The sequence below is a fragment of the Lolium perenne genome, chromosome 4, assembly GCF_019359855.2.
Source record: "Lolium perenne isolate Kyuss_39 chromosome 4, Kyuss_2.0, whole genome shotgun sequence".
In the NCBI taxonomy this organism is placed as follows: domain Eukaryota; kingdom Viridiplantae; phylum Streptophyta; class Magnoliopsida; order Poales; family Poaceae; genus Lolium; species Lolium perenne.
The window spans coordinates 165,328,386-165,349,662 of NC_067247.2; the positions used below are offsets into that span (position 1 = coordinate 165,328,386).

The window sequence follows — 21,277 nt, forward strand, 5'->3', positions numbered from 1 at the left end:
GAGTCGATGCGCGCGTACATCGGGAGGTTCACCAAACTCCTAAATGCTGCAGAAGACGTATCTGTCGACAGGGCAATTGACGCTTTCAGCGATGGCATCCGACGTGAAAGCTATATAGAAGAGCTTGGGCGCAAAAAGCCGAAGACCATAACCAAGCTAATGGAAATCGCCAACAGCTGGGCCGATGGTGAAGACAATGTCCGAAAACCACGGCAGCGCAGCGACGACGAAGAGGATGACCAGCCGAAGAATGATTCGGGTGGTCGAAGGGACCGGAGTAAGAGAAGGAAGAACCGCAGTTACGATGACAACAACCTAGTGGCCGCAGGTTACTCTGATCGATAGGATGATCGGTACGACAACAAGCGAGACGATCGGCAGGACGGTAATCGGAACGACTCTGGGAACCGTGGCAACTATAAACCATGACCTCAGAGAACTCCCAAATTGCCTTACGCTGAACAGATCAACGCCCCTTGCTACCTACATTCTTATACCGATTCCAAGGATGGAAAAGTAAAATCTAGCCACCTGCTCAGGGATTGTCGGCAGTTCCTCGATATGCATGAGCTCATCCAGCAGGCAGGCCAGAAACAGCTACCGCCACCACCACCGCCACCCCCGCCACAGCATCAAGTCCAGCAAGCTCAACCTCATCAACCCAACGAGGCGTTTCCACCGCCACGTGGGCAAATGAACATGATTCACAGGACAGGTGTTTCAAGGAGAGAGATGAAGAAGCTCACCCGAGAAATCAACCTGGCAGAAAGCGTCATGGCGAACATTCCCGAATATGTCGAATGGTCATCTCAGGAAATCACGTTCAGTCGAATGGATCACCCGATGACCATACCAAAGCCAGGGCACGCCGCCCTAGTGGTCGAAGCACAGATAGGAGGGTTCAAGATGAGCAAAGTCTTCATGGATGGAGGAAGTGGACTTAACTTGATATTCCTTGACACAATTCAAAGTATGGGGATCACCATGAGAATGCTGGAGGACTCAGATACTCGCTTCCATGGGATACTCCCTACTTCACCGGCGCATTCTCTTGGCAAAGCTTTCTTGAATGTCATTTTCGGTAAACCCGACAACTTCAGGAAGGAGAAGATCGAGTTCGAAGTCGTGAACTGGGAATCACAGTATCACGCCATACTCGGAAGACCAGCTTACGCCAAGTTCATGGCCGTGCCGCACTACGCATACCTCAAGCTGAAGATGCCAGGGAACAATGGAACAAACATCACAGTCTATGGGAGCTTTTCACGCTCGGACAATTGTGATCGTGACTTTCAAAGGATTGCTGCTAAATTTGGGCCACGGCGAGATACTGTCGACCCCCCGCCCAAGCTGACGATACAAGAAATCAAGGAGGAAAAACTCGACAGGGAAATTAAGAAGAAGCCAGCTCCCGAAGGCCCAGCAGCAATAGCATCGGCAGAAAAAGTTTCGGCAGAAGATGCAGGAGGCAGCAAGATACTAACAATTGCTGCTCAAGCACCTGGCGAAATCAACAGCACTGTCGCGACCACCAGCATGACGAAGAAATCGGAAGATCCTTCTGAAGAAGAGAAGAACCCCTTTCTTGATAAAACACTCCCTTAGTTCTTAAATTTTTCCCCTTTTACTTTACACAGGGCCTCTTGTTTTCGCCCTCCAGTTTCATATTTACCCTATCAATAAGTACTTAAGTTCCGATTCTTGTTAAAGTATTGCAGTAACCAAAAGCATCTATGACCGTGCTGCCGCCAAGTAGCGGCATAATTTAACGTGCGGCAGAAGATAGCGCTCAGGACAAAAACCTTTACGGGCACTGCAAAGAAGAATAAGGACATCAATCCGCTCCTCTGCTTCAGATGCCTCTACAAGTGCCGTACAAAGCAAGAGTTTGGAAAACTTACACACAACCCATGCCTGATATTTCACTTATGGAAATATCAGAGAACAACGGGTTCATCGGCAGAATCGTTACACCCGAAAAATTCGGGAATGACTGTCGAAATTTATAAACGGTTGAAAGCAAAGTTGCGCATACAACAGGTTTAGCAAAACCTGCAACACGAGCTGATCACTCATAATGATTTGCTAACCAACTAGTACACATACATCCAACGGGCAATTAAGCTTCGCCCCTTCGAGTATTTGCCAACGGCATGGTAAAAGTACATATTCATGTATCAACCAAGACAAAAAAGTTGCGGCTTAAAAATCCGAACACTCGGAAGAACTAGCCAAAACAATTTACAAAAGTAATTTTACACCTTTACATCACCCTTGCGGAGTTTCCTTTTCCTCAGGTACCTTTGACATCTCCTCAAGCCTGTCGACAATTATATGGGCAGGTGCTAAAACCTTCGGGTACAACTCCTCGAGATCACCAGTTGCATTGGCGATAGACAACAAGCAAGCGAAGGATAACAAGCAAGCACAAGGGCAAGCGTGCACTTGGCCCCTGCAAAGACTTGAGATCTTACCAGCTCCCGAACCTTCTTAGCGCTCCCAAATTCAGACATCAAAGTCAAGAGGGTAGGAGGAACTGCATTCAGAGGAAACATTGTTTTCCAAACTACCCTCATAGCCTTGTAGCACTTGTTGAAGAACTGGTGGACCTGGTGTACTCGATCCTGAAATTTGACGACAGCCGAGGCCTTCGAGTGTTCCCGCCAGAAAATTTCTTCGGATGAGGACAGCTGAGTCAAAGCATGCACCCGCTCGTGTATCCGTTTGTTCTCTTCCGCATGGTTCAACGCTATGACTGCCAAAACAGTTAGTCAAGACTCAGACAAGAAGTTGCTAGCAAAGAGGCAAAGGGATCAGGAAACTTACAGTTTAAACTTTCGGTAGCCTTATGCAGTTCGCCAAGAGTATACCGCTCTACGTCGGCTGCAATCTCGCTCTTTTTGTTGATGATGGCAGCTAAAGCATAAGTGCTGCGTAAGTCCTTTTCCATCTACGTGATCCGGTCTTTCATGCGCTGGATCCGATCGCTTTCAGGAAGAGCACCCGACGAGTCGTCTGCAAACGAAGGTACTGGGAAGACCTGCAAAAAATACTGGTTATAAAGAAGTGATGGATATGGCACAGCCAAACATCCAAAATAACTCCCATCGGGAGAAGTGCAAGAAAGTGATATCATAACAAAAGTGTGCTAACAACAATGCTAGCACGGAGTTTATTACAAAGCATGAGTTGTGCGGCAGAACAATGTTTTGCATCAGCTCAAGGCACAAGTTTGTTACAAGAATCAAGGGAGCTGGGTTTGAGTCGATGAACTAGGGCCAGTCGACGATTTCCTTGATGAAACCAGCTCAAGAAGCTGACGGGCGCAAGTAAGAGTAGAAGCCTTAAAGGTGCTCAAATCAACAGGCTGCCCGTCTTGCTCTTTTGGAAGCCCCTTAGTCATTTCTTCGATGTCACCCTTAAAGCCGTAACCCATCATAAGTTGGAAGGCAAGGACAGCACCAAAAGTGCGCGATGTACGCTTGAATACCTCGATGACCTCCTTGGTATCAACCGCGAAGGTATCGATCAGCTGTCCCAGGGTCTTCTCTTGCTTGATCTTGGGAAAGATCATCGAGTGCATCCGCGCCAGAGCACCCTTCCCCTTCACAAGAAGCTCTTGTGTAAGCTGGTGAGAAGCGAGAATCGTTGACACAACATTCGCTGGGGAGTTATTTGGAACTCTTTCCAGGGCATCGACAGGAATGTTTGCTGCCTCTGTAGTAGAAAGGAAGGAGAAAATTCAGTCATTGACAAAATGTTTAAAACCATAAGAATGTCACTCGACACAAGTATGTTAGAAATTACCAAGCAAGGCCAAAGAAGATTGGCGAAGGACTTCATCCTTTTCGGCTGCTCGAGCCTCAGCCACCAGCCTGGATGCTTCTTCCTCCTTCAACTTCCCTTTCAGTCTGGCCAGCTCATCCTTCAGAGAATCAATCTCTTGGTGAGCCACGGCAGCTATCTTGACTGCGCCATCCAGTTTTGAGGAGGAAGATTCGACTTCTTCTTGCAGCCGAACTTTGTCAGCCTCTAGAGAAGTGAATCGGGAGGCGAAAACCTCCAGAGAAGAGATAACGCCGCGCAGGTCCTTAAGAGAGAAAGAAAAACAATTAAACAAGGCACGCTCCAAGAAATCTGTACTAAGATCAGAAGAGAACTTACAGAAAAAGGAGCCGCAGTAGCAGCAGTTGGAGAAATGTCCTTCCCTTTGGAAAGGGAAGACGCAGTCGATGCTTGAGCCACTGGGGCAGCCTTAGGAGCCGAAGCTTCGGAAGCCACCACAACCGGCGAAACGGCATCAGACTTGGCCTTTTTAGGAGGAGGCTCGATAAAGCCCTCATCACTGTAAAAGAAAACAGTCGACTGTGATTATAACAAGAGTATGAAAGGTAAAAAAGGCACAGTATAACCTTCAGAGAAGAATTGCTTACATATCGAAGAGATCATCTTCATCGGCAAAGCCGCCGGTTGATCTCTTCGCAGGAGAAGCTCTGGCCCCATCAGCAGCGGCATCAACAAAAGTATCATGATCAGTGTCGATGTTACGCACTGATCCATCTGCGATGCAAGTGTTATCGGCTGAAGGGCGAAGATCAGCGTGGGCAACTTCAAGATTCATCGGACCGTTATATTCATCCTCTAGACCTGTTTCATCGGTGGTGTGAAAATCTATGGGGATTGAGGAGCCTCTCCCCTCGGAAGTATCATCCGGCGAATCACGTGTATTTTCAGAAGCCATAGGGATCTGGCAAAGAAAAATGAAAAAGTAAGAACAAAGGTAATCATGTCGGCTGAGCAAGAAGCTATAATAAAGATGTGAAGAAAGGAAAATACCCCTGATGGTGGATGATCAACGTCAAGGGGAGCATAAGAAGAGATTAGCGGGATCGAATCTTCCTGGTTGAAGGAAGTAAGACGACGAACTTCATCAAGCAACTCCTTTTCTGATAGATCAGCAGCATTAATCCTGGTCTCATCCTTTGGGCCTGAGTACAACCACATCGGGTGAACTCTGGCCATGACTGGCTGGATTCGACGCTTCAGGAAAACTGCTGCCACCTCCGTACCAATCATAGTTTGGCCGTCAGCCTCTTTGATTCGAAGGAATTTGGCAAACAATTCTTCGGCTGAAGCCCTTTCGTCGGCTGAGAGGATGTTCTTCCAAGAGTCCTTAGGCTTGGCTTCAGAAACATCGGCATAGCAGGGGAGTCGACACTCGGGTGACAAGGAATCTTTAACGTAAAACCATTTCAGCCTCCATCCTTGCACAGACTCTCTCATTGGGAAATTGAAGTAATTAACTTCTGAGCGGGCAACGAAATCTACCCCTCCGGTGACAAAGTATCCATTACTACTGCTGTATCTCTTCACATAGAAGATCTTCTTCCACAGTCCGAAATGAGGTTCAATACCCAAAAATGCCTCGCAAAGGGTGATAAACACAGCAACATGGAGGATTGAGTTGGGGGTGAGTTGCCATAGTTGGATCTCGTACGTCCGCAAGAGATGGAGGAGGAATCCGTGAGAGGGGAGTGAAAGGCCTCGATGAAGAAAAGATAAGAACATCACAGAAAACCCCGCGGGAGGATCAGGCCGAGAAATCGCACCTGGAAGGATCACATCACCCGTGTCGGAGGATATCAATCCTAAGCTTCGGGACCTCTTCTCATCACGCTTGGTGACGGTTGAAGCTACCCAGTCCCCAGGTTTGACCGTCGAGCCCGACGGCACTGGCGGCGCCGGAGCTGGGGGAGGGGCGCTCGGGGCACTCCCCTTCGGAAGAGAAGAGGAGGACTTGGCAGCAGCACCTCCGCTGGTGGAGCTAGCGGCGGCGGCGGTGTTCTTCTTCTTCACCATCGCGAGATCTGAGGAAGATTGATACTGTGGCGGCGACGTGACAATGGCGAAAGAAGGGAGAAGAGGGAGAACGAGGAGATGCTGCGGGAACCGTGGAGAAGATTGAGAATTTTTTGCCTCTAGAGATTTTAAGGAGAAGTTAAGGGGTAAGTAAGTACGTGGCGCCTGAGGAAGGGAAGGAACTGACGGCCCACTACGCCCACGATTGCGCGAAAATTGAGGAGCCACCTCGGTCGTTACACGTACAGTGGTCAAGCCCTAAAACACTGATTGAACAGGGCTAGAGCTAGCTCGTCATGATGGACCTGTCAAATCAGCCTGCAACAGTAACACGTCAGCAATGACGTCATAATTTGGAAGCATTCGAAGGAAACATTAAAAGTCATCGGATGAAGGATTTGAGTCCACGCACGGATTGCAAGCATCCGAACCTGGACTCGGGGGCTACTCCCATCGGGAGCGCTGACGCGCACCCGATAAAAAGAAGATTCGACAGAATGAGCAGTCGAAGGAAAAAGGACTGAGTCTGCACTCAAGCGATTACACCCAGACACTCCCATCGGGAGCGCATGATGTACATCCAGTAAAAGTTTTTTGCACTCCAGGATCATGCCCGGGGACTTGATTCTGTGTAGAGTAACGTTGTTTTGCCATCGGCAGTTAACCAACAAAAGTTGGGCACGTTGCTCATTATCCTTTGCGTGAAGAAAATATATCGGAGGACCTATGAAGCCTTGCGAAAAAATTCGGCAGAGGAAAGTATTCGAGTAGTACAACTTGAGTCTACGCATGGATTGCAAGCATCCGTACCTAGACTCGGGGGATACTCCCATCGGGAGCGCTGACGCGCACCCGATAAAAGGAAGATGAAGCATAATCAAGATGAATAAGAATAATGAAGGATAAGAATATCATAAGAGGACATGCATTAGTCTCTACCCGAATTATCTTCGGCTAGACACTCGGGGGCTACTGACGTGGGCACTACCCTTCGAGTAACCGACGTTGCCCTATCCTGTATTGACTAACTGGAGGCCCATGAAGACACCCGAAGACTAGATGGGCTACTAGGCCGGCGTACCAGAAGATCCCTTGACGGGCAAGACAAGGAAGCGAACGAACAAGGAAAGATTGGATCTAAACTATTGTAAAACTAGTCGTATTCGGTTAGACCTCTTGAGACCTGGCCTCCTATATAAAGGCCAGGAGAGGGGCTGCCGAAGGACACGAACAATCTTAGCAATCTTAGCCAGGAAAAGCTTAGAGCTAGGTAACCCTAGCAACAGCAATCTCGCCTAGATCTCTGCCGAACTATTCGGCACCCCATTGTAACCCATTATTCTCATAATCAAAGAACAGACAGGCAGGACGTAAGGGTTTTACCTCATCGAGGGCCCCAAACCTGGGTAAATCGCTCTCCCCGCTTGTCTGTGAACCGATGTCTCGTGTTAGCCTACAGGATTCCATCAACCCTAAGCCCCTATCAGAGGGCATTGGCGAGGAGTACCCTCGACACTTACCATTACCATCATTATTTTTCGGTTGGTAAGTTCCGTTCCTTTTCTCCTTGTTCTGCAGCTTCCAACAATCATCAATATTGTGATTAGATTTCTTACAATACCTGCAGAACTTGTCACGTCCTTTGGACTTTGAGCGACCTCTGTCGCCCTTGCTCTTATCTCTGTTGTTGTGGTAGTAGTTATCTCGCTGCTCAAGCCTGCCACGGACCTCTAATGCCTCCGCCTTGGAGGACGAACTTTCAGCCTGCACCATAGATTTCATTTTCTCCTTTTGTTGGAGAGCATCATAAACTTCCGCGAGAGTTAGTTTGTCGCGGCTCAATAATATGGTGTCACGAAAATTACTAAAAGAATTAGGCAGCGAGCATAAAAGAAGAAGACCTAAATCCTCATCCTCATACTTAACTTCTATAGACTGCCAAATCAGAAACAATTTCTTTCCAGGAAGATAGGTGATTCATTACCGAACCTCCCTCTTGCAACTTATGCGAGAACAGCTTCATCTTCACGTGCAATCTGCCCGTGAGATCCTTGGACAAACAGATCTCCTCTAGTTTGACCCATAACTCGACGGTGGTTTTCTCCTGCAGCATGATACGTCTCCAACGTATCGATAATTTCTTATGTTCCATGCTACTTTTATGATGATACACACATGTTTTATACATATTTTATGTCATATTTATGCATTTTCCGGCACTAACCTATTAACGAGATGCCGAAGAGCCAGTTGCTGTTTTCTGCTGTTTTTGGTTTCAGAAATCCTAGTAAGGAAATATTCTTGGAATTGGACGAAATCAACGCCCAGGATCTTATTTTTCCACGAAGCTTCCAGAACACCGGGGGAGATACGAAGTGGGGCGACGAGGCGACGCCACACTAGGGCGACGCGGCCCAAGCCCTGGCCGCGCCGGCCTGTGGTGTGGGCCCCTCGTGGCGCCCCCTGACCTACCCTTCCGCCTACTTAAGCCTTCGTCAAGAATAAATCCAGTACCGAGAGCCACGATACGGAAAACCTTCCAGAGACGCCGCCGCCGCCAATCCCATCTCGGGGGATTCAGGAGATCGCCTCCGGCACCCTGCCGGAGAGGGGAATCATCTCCCGGAGGACTCTTCACCACCATGGTTGCCTCCGGAGTGATGAGTGAGTAGTTCACCCCTGGACTATGGGTCCATAGCAGTAGCTAGATGGTCATCTTCTCCTAATTGTGCTATCATTGTTGGATCTTGTGAGCTGCCTAACATGATCAAGATCATCTATCTTTAATGCTACATGTTGCGTTTGTTGGGATCCGATGAATAATGAATACTATGCTATGTTGATTATCAATCTATTATCTATGTGTTGTTTATGATCTTGCATGCTCTCCGTTGCTAGTAGAGGCTCTGGCCAAGTTTTTGCTTGTAACTCCAAGAGGGAGTATTTATGCTCGATAGTGGGTTCATGCCTCCATTAAATCTGGGGGAGTGACAGCAACCTCTAAGGTTGTGGATGTGCTGTTGCCACTAGGGATAAAACATCAATGCTATGTCTAAGGATATATTTATTGATTACATTACGCACCATACTTAATGCAATTGTCTGTTGTTTGCAACTTAATACTGGAGGGGGTTCGGATGATAACCTGAAGGTGGACTTTTTAGGCATAGATGCATGTTGGATAGCGGTCTATGTACTTTGTCGTAATGGGCAATTAAATCTCACACTACTCATCACATGTATGTGCATGGTCATGCCCTCTTTATTTGTCAATTGCCCAACTGTAATTTGTTCACCCAACATGCTTATTCTTATCGGAGAGACACCACTAGTGAACTGTGGACCCCGGTCCATTCTTTTACATCGAATACAATCAACTGCAATACTCATTCTACTGTTTTCTGCAAACATCATCATCCACACTATACATCTAATCCTTTGTTACAGCAAGCCGGTGAGATTGACAACCTCACTGTCACGTTGGGGCAAAGTAATTTGGTTGTGTTGTGCAGGTTCCACGTGGGCGCCGGAATCCCTGGTGTTACGCCGCACTACACTCCGCCGCCATCAACCTTCAACGTGCTTCTTGGCTCCTACTGTTTCGATAAACCTTGGTTTCTTACTGAGGGAAAACTTGCCGCTGTACGCATCACACCTTCCTCTTGGGGTTCCCAACGGACGCGTGCTGTACGCGTATCAAGCTCTTTTTCTGGCGCCGTTGCCGGGGAGATCAAGACACGCTGCAAGGGGAGTCTCCACCTCCAATCTCTTTACTTTGTTTTTGTCTTGCTTTATTTTATTTAGTACTTTGTTTGCTGCACTAAAACAAAACACAAAAAAATTAGTTGCTAGCTTTACTTTATTTACTGTCTTGTTTGCAATCTCTATATTAAAAACACAAAAAAATTAGTTGCTTGCATTTACTTTATCTAGTTTGCTTTATTTACTGTTGCTAAAATGGGTACTCCTGAAAATACTAAGTTGTGTGACTTCACAACCACAAATAATAATGATTTCTTATGCACACCTATTGCTCCACCTGCTACTACAGCAGAATTCTTTGAAATTAAACCTGCTTTACTGAATCTTGTTATGAGAGAGCAATTTTCTGGTGTTAGTTCTGATGATGCTGCTGCCCATCTTAATAATTTTGTTGAATTATGTGAAATGCAAAAGTATAAGGATGTAGAAGGTGACATTATAAAATTAAAATTGTTTCCTTCCTCATTAAGAGGAAGAGCTAAAGATTGGTTGCTATCTCTGCCTAAGAATAGTATTGATTCATGGACTAAATGCAAGGATGCTTTCATTGGTAGATATTATCCTCCTGCTAAAATTATATCTTTGAGAAGTAGCATAATGAATTTTAAACAATTGGATAATGAGCATGTTGCCCAAGCATGGGAAAGAATGAAATCTTTGGTTAAAAATTGCCCAACCCATGGACTGACTACTTGGATGATCATCCAAACCTTTTATGCAGGACTGAATTTTTCTTCGCGGAACTTATTGGATTCAGCTGCTGGAGGTACCTTTATGTCCATCACTCTAGGCGACCCAACAAAGCTTCTTGATAATATGATGGTTAATTACTCTGAATGGCACACGGAAAGAGCTCCACAAGGTAAGAAGGTAAATTCTGTTGAACAAACCTCTTTCTTGAGTGATAAGATTGATGCTATTATGTCTATGCTTGTGAATGGTAGGACAAATGTTGATCCTAATAATGTTCCGTTAGCTTCATTGGTTGCCCAAGAAGAACATGTTGATGTGAACTTCATTAAAAATAATAATTTCAACAACAATGCTTATTGGAACAATTCTAGTAACAACTATAGGCCATATCCTTATAATAATGGTAACGGTTATGGTAATTCTTATGGGAATTCTTACAACAATAATAGGAATACACCCCCTGGACTTGAAGCCATGCTTAAAGAATTTATTAGTACACAAACTGCTTTTAACAAATCTGTTGAAGAAAATCTTGGGAAAATTGATATACTTGCTTCTAAAGTCGATAGTCTTGCTGCTGATGTTGATCTTTTGAAATCGAAAGTTATGCCTAATGAAAATAATGATATTAAGTCATTTGCTACAGCAAACGCCATCCAAGTTAGAATTAATAAGAATATAAGATTGATGGCCGAATTGCGTGCTAGGTGGGAAAAAGAAGAAAATGCTAAAGAAGATAATATAGCTAAAGTTTGGACTATTACCACCACAAGTAATGCTAATGCTCCACATGTTGCTGCACCTCCTACTATTAATGGTAAAATAATTGGTGTTGGCAATGTTTCTACTTCTAATGCAAAGCGTGAAAAACTGCTGAAAGCTGCTAAAGCTACTAAAGCGCTGTGATAAAACTGCTGAATTTTTTTCCAACATTGGGGACAATGATCCCATTGCTTTAGATTATAATGGTTTGGATTTTGATGATTGTCACATCTCTGAAGTTATAAAGTTCTTACAAAAACTTGCTAAAAGTTCTAATGCTAGTGCTATAAATTTGGCCTTTACAAAACATATTACAAATGCTCTCATAAAAGCTAGAGAAGAGAAATTAGAACGCGAAGCTTCTATTCCTAGGAAGTTAGAGGATGGTTGGGAGCCCATCATTAAGATGAAGGTCAATGACTTTGATTGTAATGATTTATGTGATCTTGGTGCAAGTATTTCTGTTATACCTAGGAAAATCTATAATATGCTTGACTTGCCACCATTGAAAAATTATTATTTGGATGTTAATCTTGCTGATAACTCTACAAAGAAACCTTTGGGGAGAGTTGATAATGTTCGCATTACGGTTAACAATAACCTTGTCCCCGTTGATTTTGTTGTCTTGGATATTGAATGCAATGCATCTTGTCCCATTATATTGGGAAGACCTTTTCTTCGAACTGTTGGTGCTATTATTGATATGAAGGAAGGCAATATTAAATATCAATTTCCTCTCAAGAAAGGTATGGAACACTTCCCTAGAAAGAGAATGAAGTTACCTTTTGATTCTATCATTAGAACAAATTATGATGTTGATGCTTCGTCTCTTGATAATACTTGATATACACTTTCTGCGCCTAGCTGAAAGGCGTTAAAGAAAAGCGCTTATGGGAGACAACCCATGATTTTACTACAGCACTTTTATTTTATATTTGAGTCTTGGAAGTTGTTACTACTGTAGCAACCTTTCCTTATCTTAGTTTTGTTGCATTGTTGTGCCAAGTAAAGTCTTTGATAGTAAGGTTCATACTAGATTTGGATTACTGCGCAGAAACAGATTTCTTGCTGTCACGAATCTGGGCTGAATTCTCTGTAGGTAACTCAGAAAATTCTTCCAATTTATGTGAGTGATCCTCAGATATGTACACAACTTTCATTCAATTTGAGAATTTTCATTTGAGCAAGTCTGGTGCCTCTTAGAAATTCGTCTTTACGGACTGTTCTGTTTTGACAGATTCTGCCTTTTATTTCGCATTGCCTGTTTTGCTATGCTTGATGGATTTTTCTATTCCATTAACTTTCAGTAGCTTTGTGCAATGTCCAGAAGTGTTAAGAATGATTATGTCACCTCTGAACATGTGAATTTTGATTATGCACTAACCCTCTAATGAGTTGTTTTAAGTTTGGTGTGCAGGAAGTTTTCAAGGATCAAGAGAGGAGGATGATACAATATGATCAAAAAGAGTGAAAGCTCTAAGCTTGGGGATGCCCCGGTGGTTCACCCCTGCATATTTCAAGAAGACTCAAGCGTCTAAGCTTGGGGATGCCCAAGGCATCCCCTTCTTTATCGACAACAATATCAGGTTCCTCTAGTGAAACTATATTTTTATTCCATCACATCTTATGTACTTTGCTTGGAGCGTATGTATGTTTTTATTTTTGTTTTGTTTGAATAAAGTTGGATCCTAGCATTCATTGTGTGGGAGAGATACATGCTCCTCTGTTGCATATGGACAAATATGTCCTTAGGCTTTACTCATAATGTTCATGGCGAAGGTTGAAACTGGTTCGTTAAAATTGTTATATGGTTGGAAACGGGAAATGCTACATGTGGTAATTGGTATAATGTCTTGAATAATGTGATACTTGGCAATTGTGGTGCTCAAATAGATCATGTTTAATCTCTTGCATCATATACTTTGCACCTATTAGTGAAGAAATACATAGAGCTTGCTAAAATTTGGTTTGCATGATTGGTCTCTCTAAGGTCTAGATATTTTCTAGTAAGGGTCGAACAACAAGGAAGACGGTGTAGAGTCTTATAATACTTACAATATGTCTTTTATGTGAGTTTTGTTGTACCGGTTCATACTTGTGTTTGTTTCAAATAACCTTGCTAGCCTAAGCCTTGTATTGAGAGGGAATACTTCTCATGCATCCAAAATCCTTGAGCCAAACACTATGCCACTTGTGTCCACCATACCTACCTACTACATGGTATTTCTCCGCCATTCCAAAGTAAATTGCTTGAGTGCTACCTTTAAAATTTCTATTCTTCACCTTTGCAATATATAGCTCATGGGACAAATAGCCTAAAAACTATTGTGGTATTGAATATGTACTTATGCATCTTATCTCTTATAAGTTGCTTGTTGCACGATAACCATGTTCCTGGGGACGCCATCAACTATCCTTTGTTGAATATCATGTGAGTTGCTATGCATGTTCGTCTTGTCTGAAGTAAGGGCGATTTACCATGAGTTGAATGGTTTGAGCATGCATATTGTTAGAGAAGAACATTGGGCCGCTAACTAAAGCCATGATCCATGGTGGAAGTTTCAGTTTTGGACAACAATCCTCAATCTCTTATGAGAATATTAATTGTTGTTGAATGCTTAAGCATTAAAGAGGAGTCCATTATCTGTTGTCTATGTTGTCCCGGTATGGATGTCTAAGTTGAGAATAATCAAAAGCGAGAAATCCAATGCGAGCTTTCTCCTTTGACCTTTGTACAGGCGGCATAGAGGTACCCCTTTGTGATACTTGGTTAAAACATATGTATTGCGGTGATAATCCAGGTAATCCGAGCTAATTAGGCCAAGGTGCGGGCACTATTGGTATACTATGCATGAGGCTTGCAACTTGTAGGATATAATTTACATGATACATATGCTTTATTACTACCGTTGACAAAATTGTTTCTTGTTTTCAAAATAAAAGCTCTAGCACAAACATAGCAATTGATGCTTCCCTCTGCGAAGGGCCTTTCTTCTACTTTCATGTTGAGTCAGTTTACCCATTTCTCTCCATCTCAAGAAGCAAACACTTGTGTGAACTGTGCGTTGATTCCTACATACTTGCATATTGCACTTATTATATTACTTTATGTTGACAATATCCATGAGATATACATGTTATAAGTTGAAAGCAACCGCTGAAACTTAATCTTCCTTTGTGTTGATTCAATACCTTTACTATGAATTTATTGCTTTATGAGTTAACTCTTATGCAAGACTTATTAATGCTTGTCTTGAAAGTACTATTCATGAAAAGTCTTTGCTATATGATTCAGTTGTTTACTCATTGTCTTTACCATTGTCTTGGATCGCTGCATTCATTGCATGTGCTTACAATAGTATTGATCAAGATTATGATGGCATGTCACTTCAGAAATTATCTTTGTTATCGTTTACCTACTCGGGACGAGTAGGAACTAAGCTTGGGGATGCTGATACGTCTCCAACGTATCGATAATTTCTTATGTTCCATGCTACTTTTATGATGATACACACATGTTTTATACATACTTTATGCCATATTTATGCATTTTCCGGCACTAAACAATTAACGAGATGCCGAAGAGCCAGTTGCTGTTTTCTGCTGTTTTTGGTTTCAGAAATCCTAGTAAGGAAATATTCTCGGAATTGGACGAAATCAACGCCCAGGATCTTATTTTTCCACGAAGCTTCCAGAACACCGGTGGAGATACGAAGTGGGGCGACGAGGCGACGCCACACTAGGGCGGCGCGGCCCAAGCCCTGGCCGCGCCGGCCTGTGGTGTGGGCCCCTCGTGGCGCCCCCTGACCTACCCTTCCGCCTACTTAAGCCTTCGTCGAGAATAACTCCAGTACCGAGAGCCACGATACGGAAAACCTTCCAGAGACGCCGCCGCTGCCAATCCCATCTCGGGGGATTCAGGAGATCGCCTCCGGCACCCTGCCGGAGAGGGGAATCATCTCCCGGAGGACTCTTCACCGCCATGGTCGCCTCCGGAGTGATGAGTGAGTAGTTCACCCCTGGACTATGGGTCCATAGCAGTAGCTAGATGGTCGTCTTCTCCTAATTGTGCTATCATTGTTGGATCTTGTGAGCTGCCTAACATGATCAAGATCATCTATTTGTAATGCTACATGTTACGTTTGTTGGGATCCGATGAATAATGAATACTATGCTATGTTGATTATCAATCTATTATCTATGTGTTGTTTATGATCTTGCATGCTCTCCATTGCTAGTAGAGGCTCTGGCCAAGTTTTTGCTTGTAACTCCAAGAGGGAGTATTTATGCTCGATAGTGGGTTCATGCCTCCATTAAATCTGGGGAGTGACAGCAACCTCTAAGGTTGTGGATGTGCTGTTGCCACTAGGGATAAAACATCAATGCTATGTCTAAGGATATATTTGTTGATTACATTATGCACCATACTTAATGCAATTGTCTGTTGTTTGCAACTTAATACTTGAGGGGGTTCGGATGATAACCTGAAGGTGGACTTTTTAGGCATAGATGCATGCTGGATAGCGGTCTATGTACTTTGTCGTAATGCCCAATTAAATATCACACTACTCATCATAACATGTATGTGCATGGTCATGCCCTCTTTATTTGTCAATTGCCCAACTGTAATTTGTTCACCCAACATGCTTATTCTTATCGGAGAGACACCACTAGTGAACTGTGGACCCCGGTCCATTCTTTTACATCGAATACAATCAACTGCAATACTCGTTCTACTGTTTTCTGCAAACATCATCATCCACACTATACATCTAATCCTTTGTTACAGCAAGCCGGTGAGATTGACAACCTCACTGTCACGTTGGGGCAAAGTAATTTGGTTGTGTTGTGCAGGTTCCACGTTGGCGCCGGAATCCCTGGTGTTGCGCCGCACTACACTCCGCCGCCATCAACCTTCAACGTGCTTCTTGGCTCCTACTGGTTCGATAAACCTTGGTTTCTTACTGAGGGAAAACTTGCCGTTGTACGCATCACACCTTCCTCTTGGGGTTCCCAACGGACGCGTGCTGTACGCGTATCACAGCACTTCCTGCAGAATATTATTGGACAGATGGAGTTGAATCAACGATAAAGCCTTACGATCTTTTCGCTTCTCCGCATCGGTCCAGGTATCCTTCGCTTTCTCGCCGAAAGCATCGATCGCTTCATCCAGATCTGAAGATTGGGCGAGAATCGCCCTCATCTTCACTTGCCACAAAGCAAATCTCGTGGTGTAGACCAGCTGCGGTAGATCGAACTTCAGTGACGACATCTCGTAAACCCTAGATCCAAAGAACACGGGCTCTGATACCACTTGTTATAATCGAGATGCACAATAAATGAAGAACGAAAAGTAAAACACTGCAGGGGACACGAGATTTTAACGTGGAAAACCCTTGCAACACACAAGGGAAAAACCACGGGCGCCAGCCAGCAAAACTTCACTATTTCGGTGGTGTTTACAAACGCCGTGGGTGTACAATGATGCGACCAAACCCTAGCGGCGGCTTACAGGGAAAATATATAGACGGTGGCAACGATCAGGCCTCGCTCCGCTCGTCAGAAGTTAGCCTCCCTTTAGTATATGAATTTGGATCACAATATAACAGATTCGTTGGGATTGATTAATTTGCTCATGCTAACCTCATCATCACTAGATGAAATGCACAGGAAAACACACAATGCTTACACTAAAGCTATGGTGACCACAAGTCATGTTTCATTGGTAAATGGCTCTTCAATATTTTTGCTGAAGAGGGAGTTTGGCAAACCCTACTTAGGAGAAAGTGTGTTGTGTCAGGTTTATTGGATACCTATTGACTCCCATTTCTGGGATGGTCTTATGGTGACTATGAAATTATTCTTTAAATACGGTTCTTTCTCTTTTAGGGATGGATCCGAGATTAGGTTTGGGGAGGATAAATGGTTTGGAAACTCCACACTCAGAGAACAATACCCATCCTTGTACAATTATGCACCACAAGAGCCATGGGTGGAGCCAACGTACGAATAATGGGTGTACATAGTACACCTAAAGTTACATTTTTACTCACATTTTTTGTTTTGATTTGATGTGTATTGCTTTGTATTTAAGTTAGACATAGGTATACAAGTTGCTGCCAAAAAATAATGGGTGTACATTTGTACACCCATGAACTAATCTGACTCCACCTATGATAGAGCGTTACGCTCGCTGAGGTGGTGAAAAATTTCCCTCTGAATGTGTCGTCCAGAAGGAGTCTCATTGGCCCTAGGCAATTATCTTGGAATGATTTGTTACAACGTATGGATTCGGTCCATTTGACGCAGGGATCATATGTATTTCGGTGGAATCTCAACGAAAGTGGTAAATTCTCGGTGGATTCTATGTACAAAGCTTTTAATCAAACCTGATATACCAATTGATAATAAGAAGAAAAATATTTGGAAGATGAATATCCCGCTTAAAAGGTGTTTGTGTGGCACCTTCGTCGAGGGATAAGTCTTACCTTTTGAAACGCAATTGGCGGGGGAAGTAAAATGTGTGTCTTGTGCCACCATGATGAGACTATAAACCACTTATTATTCTTCCAAATTTAAATTTGCTAGATCTATATGGGCAGCCATCTAGAGAGTTTCTACTTTACCCACCACGAAGCGTTGCGAATATATTCAGCAATTGGCTAAATGGTGTGGGTTGTAGGTTTAAGCTACTCAAGGTGAGAGCTATGTAGAAATGACGAAGTGTTTAACAATAAAAAATCTTCTCTCATGCATGTCATCTATAGGTGCATATCTATGCTTCGTTTGTGGTTGTCTCTACAAGGTGTGGAACACCGTGACCAATTTACGGAGGTGTCTACACAGTTGGAGTATACGACAAGGGATTATTTTTTTCAACATGGATGGCAGCATGAGCTGCGGATTAGGCCTCTTTTGGCTTAGGCTCACTTTTACTTTCTTGCATGAGTACTTGTTGCGTGTTTCAGTTTTATGGTTGTAACTTCTAGATTGGATCGGCTGTGTGCCTATGCAGAGGCCGTGTGTAATGCTTGAAACTTTTGAGTAATAAAATGCCCATTATCAGCTTTCATCAGGTTTGAAAATTCAATCATGGCTGTTTATTGTGTTTCAAAATTCAGGTTTCGAAATTTGTCGGGAAAACCTTATTTTGAGTTTGTTTAGAAGATACCGTCGATATTAATACAGAGGTTCAAACCAATTTTTCATGATAATTATTTTAACACTTAGTTCCATTTTAAATATAGGATTGAAATTTAAGTAGGTGTACTATTGGATGCACTGTTCAAAAAATCGTTCGATTCAACGATTAATCGCCTTATTAATCCCTATTCACTGGTCACCGATTAGCCGATAAACTCATTTATCACCCGATCAACTCATTTATCGCCCGATTAATCGGCTGATTTGCCTATTAATCGCTAATCGTCAGCCGACCGAGTTAATCCCGATAAGCGATTTCCTCAACATTGATTGGATGGGTGAGAGAGAATTATTGTGTCAGTCACCGCACCATTTGCATGCAAAAAGGAAGAAACATTCCTGTCCGTTTCCAAATCTCAAAGCAACTACCTAGAACTGGCGGTGCAATGGTGCATGCATGCTAGAAGTGTATTTCTAATTGTCTCGGTGCTGTCCATCCAGGCCGCGAAGGTGACAAAGTGAATTAGGGGCACTAGGGCATGTACAACGGTGATATCTTAGTAGTGCCACGTAGGATAAATGCTTAGGTGGAGGAAAGAGAAAGATGAAAAAAGATTTTGCCTTCTCTTAACTAAGAGATCATCTCTTAACACAATCTCTCTCACCATAAATTTAGGATGTCTCGTTACGAAAGATAAGACTAAAAAATAACCTATTGTAGATCATGTTTTATTGTTATATCTAGTTTATGTGGCAAGACTAAGATAAGACAGTCTTATCAACTATTGCACATGCCCTCATGCAGCGCTACCTGACAAGGACACACATTTGAGACGACGATACAACCGATGAACTCGGAGTTAGCTAGCTAGCTACTGGTTAGCGTCAACACCGACAGGGTAACGTACTTATTTATCTTGATTTCCCGATGAACGTCGTTGTTGAAGCGGCTAACTGATTGAAATTCTCCGACGGCGACAAATTTGGCTCGATGATGCCAATCCATGACACACGGCCGGCCGGCAACGGGCCTGTACCGGCGCCCGTATATATTACACCCAGCTGTTCGATCACGATGGATTACCGGGGCAGCTGATCTATCTCTGCAAGGTCGAACTAGCTAACTATCTGGTAATGGCGCGCTTCTCCGCTGCCACCCTTCTCCTCATCCTCGTCGGCACCGTGTCCGTCTACACCTGTTCCACCCTCGCCGGCGCCGCTCTCGGCCGGACGCTGGCAAGTTCCACGAGGACGAGGACCAAGCAGCCGCCGGCGATGGACATCGCCCTCCGCGCCAGCGTCAGCCTGAGAGGCCTCGCAGAGGACTTCGCAAAGGTGATCATATGATATTCACGACGAACGTAGCCATCTCCACTGGTCGATCGAGTTTGGACGACTTCAAAAGAGATGATGGAAGAACTAATGTTGATACAATATACATGGTTGATTTCAGGAGCTCTGGGGTGGCAATCACAGGGAAGGACGTCGGTCAGGCGGCGCCGGGGACGGAGCAAAGGCAGCTCTCTCATCACCCGCCGCGCGTGCGAGCGTCCCACTCTCACGAGCCGAATTACAAGACCAGCAGCGCCAGGCCATGCTGGCACAGATAGCATACACTAATATTCAGAGAGATATCAGCATGAGCGATGGCGTCCACGAAGGAGCAGCAGCAGGGAGGGCGAGGCCCTTGTCAATGCACCGCAGGGAAAGGAGCAGAGGGGGAGGGATGGCGTCCACGGAGCAGCAAACAGCGAGGCCGTTGTCGAGAGCACTCCGCAACTTCTCCGGTGAGATCTCGGAGGGGACGAAGCACGGAGGAAGAGGAGTGGTCAAGGTCGGGCCTTGGGGAGGATCAGGCGGGCTAGCTTTCAGTATGCCCGGCAGCGGCGGCGGCGCGGCTCGCCTCCTCAGCGTCTCCGTCGAGCACACCGACGCCGTGCACGGCTTCTCTTACGAGTATCTTCAGGCTGGGGTGAGACGTACGTCGGGGCCGCCTGACGGCGATCACTATGCTCCGAAAGGAATTGGTCCGGTGATAACCACTGGGTCAAAGGTAGCAGTCTCGTGAGAATTTCTAGGCGCTCACAGTCACAGACAAAGAATCAAGCCTTTCCTAACGCATCTCTCTGTCTTAATTTTGCGAGCGAGCAGATCGAGTTTTCATCCGATGAGCAGCTCACAGCGGTCGAGGGGACGTTTGGGCGTTGCAGAGGAGGATGGGCCATGGATGAGCAGCTCCCAGAACAAGTCGTCGTCACCTCCCTCACGTTCCATACGGACAAGGGAGAAACATATGGACCGTACGGCGAGGAGACGGGGACGCCATTCTCCATCCCTGCCGCAAATGGCTGCATCGTCGGCTTCTGGGGACGCTCTGGCTGGCTCCTCGATGCCATCGGAGTTTACATCACGCCGTGTAAAGCTCACAACATACCTTCTCCACGCCAAAATATAGTACTGCGTGATAACTTTAATTTCACTCAGGATAATTCTCGTAATGCTTGATATAGATATCAACATTCTGTTGATATTAGTTAAAGCATATTTGGTCGAACTTTACGAAAAAATAACTTCGATCAAAACCAATGTGCACTGCTACATATTTGCACAGAAGGAGCAACTTTATGTAATACTGGAGAAGTATGTGTCAAACATGTGAGACGTATGTCCATCTAGCTTATTATGATTTATAAGATAAAAGGGAAATATACATAGTACTACATGTTTTATAGCACAAAGAATTGATAGCAAACATCCATGCACATGCCTCCATCCGTGTCGATTAAATCCGACTGGAAGAAGTATATCCATATTTTATGAATTTCAGCTGGGAGTGACTATCACTAGTAAAAGGAGATTCCGTCCCGGTTGATAAGGGACTTTACTCCCGAACCGAGAGACTAAAGGCCTCTCCTTAGTTTCGGTTATGCTACGAACCGGGAATAAAGACCCTTCATGTGGGATGCGGGCGCGTGCTGGGACGGAGGCCCGTTATTCCCGGTTTATAACACCAACCGGGACTAAAGGCCTCCACGTGTAATTTTTATTCATTTTTTTT

General features: G+C 44.5%; 1 protein-coding gene across 1 annotated transcript; it reads left to right on the forward strand.

Moving 5' to 3' along the window:
• The first annotated feature begins 19,312 nt into the window (after nucleotides 1–19,312).
• Nucleotides 19,313–20,912, forward strand: LOC127294435 (uncharacterized). Its single transcript, XM_051324249.1, has 3 exons — nucleotides 19,313–19,554; nucleotides 19,673–20,272; nucleotides 20,371–20,912. The coding sequence occupies exons 1-3, from the start codon at nucleotides 19,354–19,356 to the stop codon at nucleotides 20,722–20,724; spliced, it is 1,155 nt and encodes a 384-aa protein (XP_051180209.1). The 5' UTR covers nucleotides 19,313–19,353; the 3' UTR covers nucleotides 20,725–20,912.
• Nucleotides 20,913–21,277: the final 365 nt, after the last annotated feature.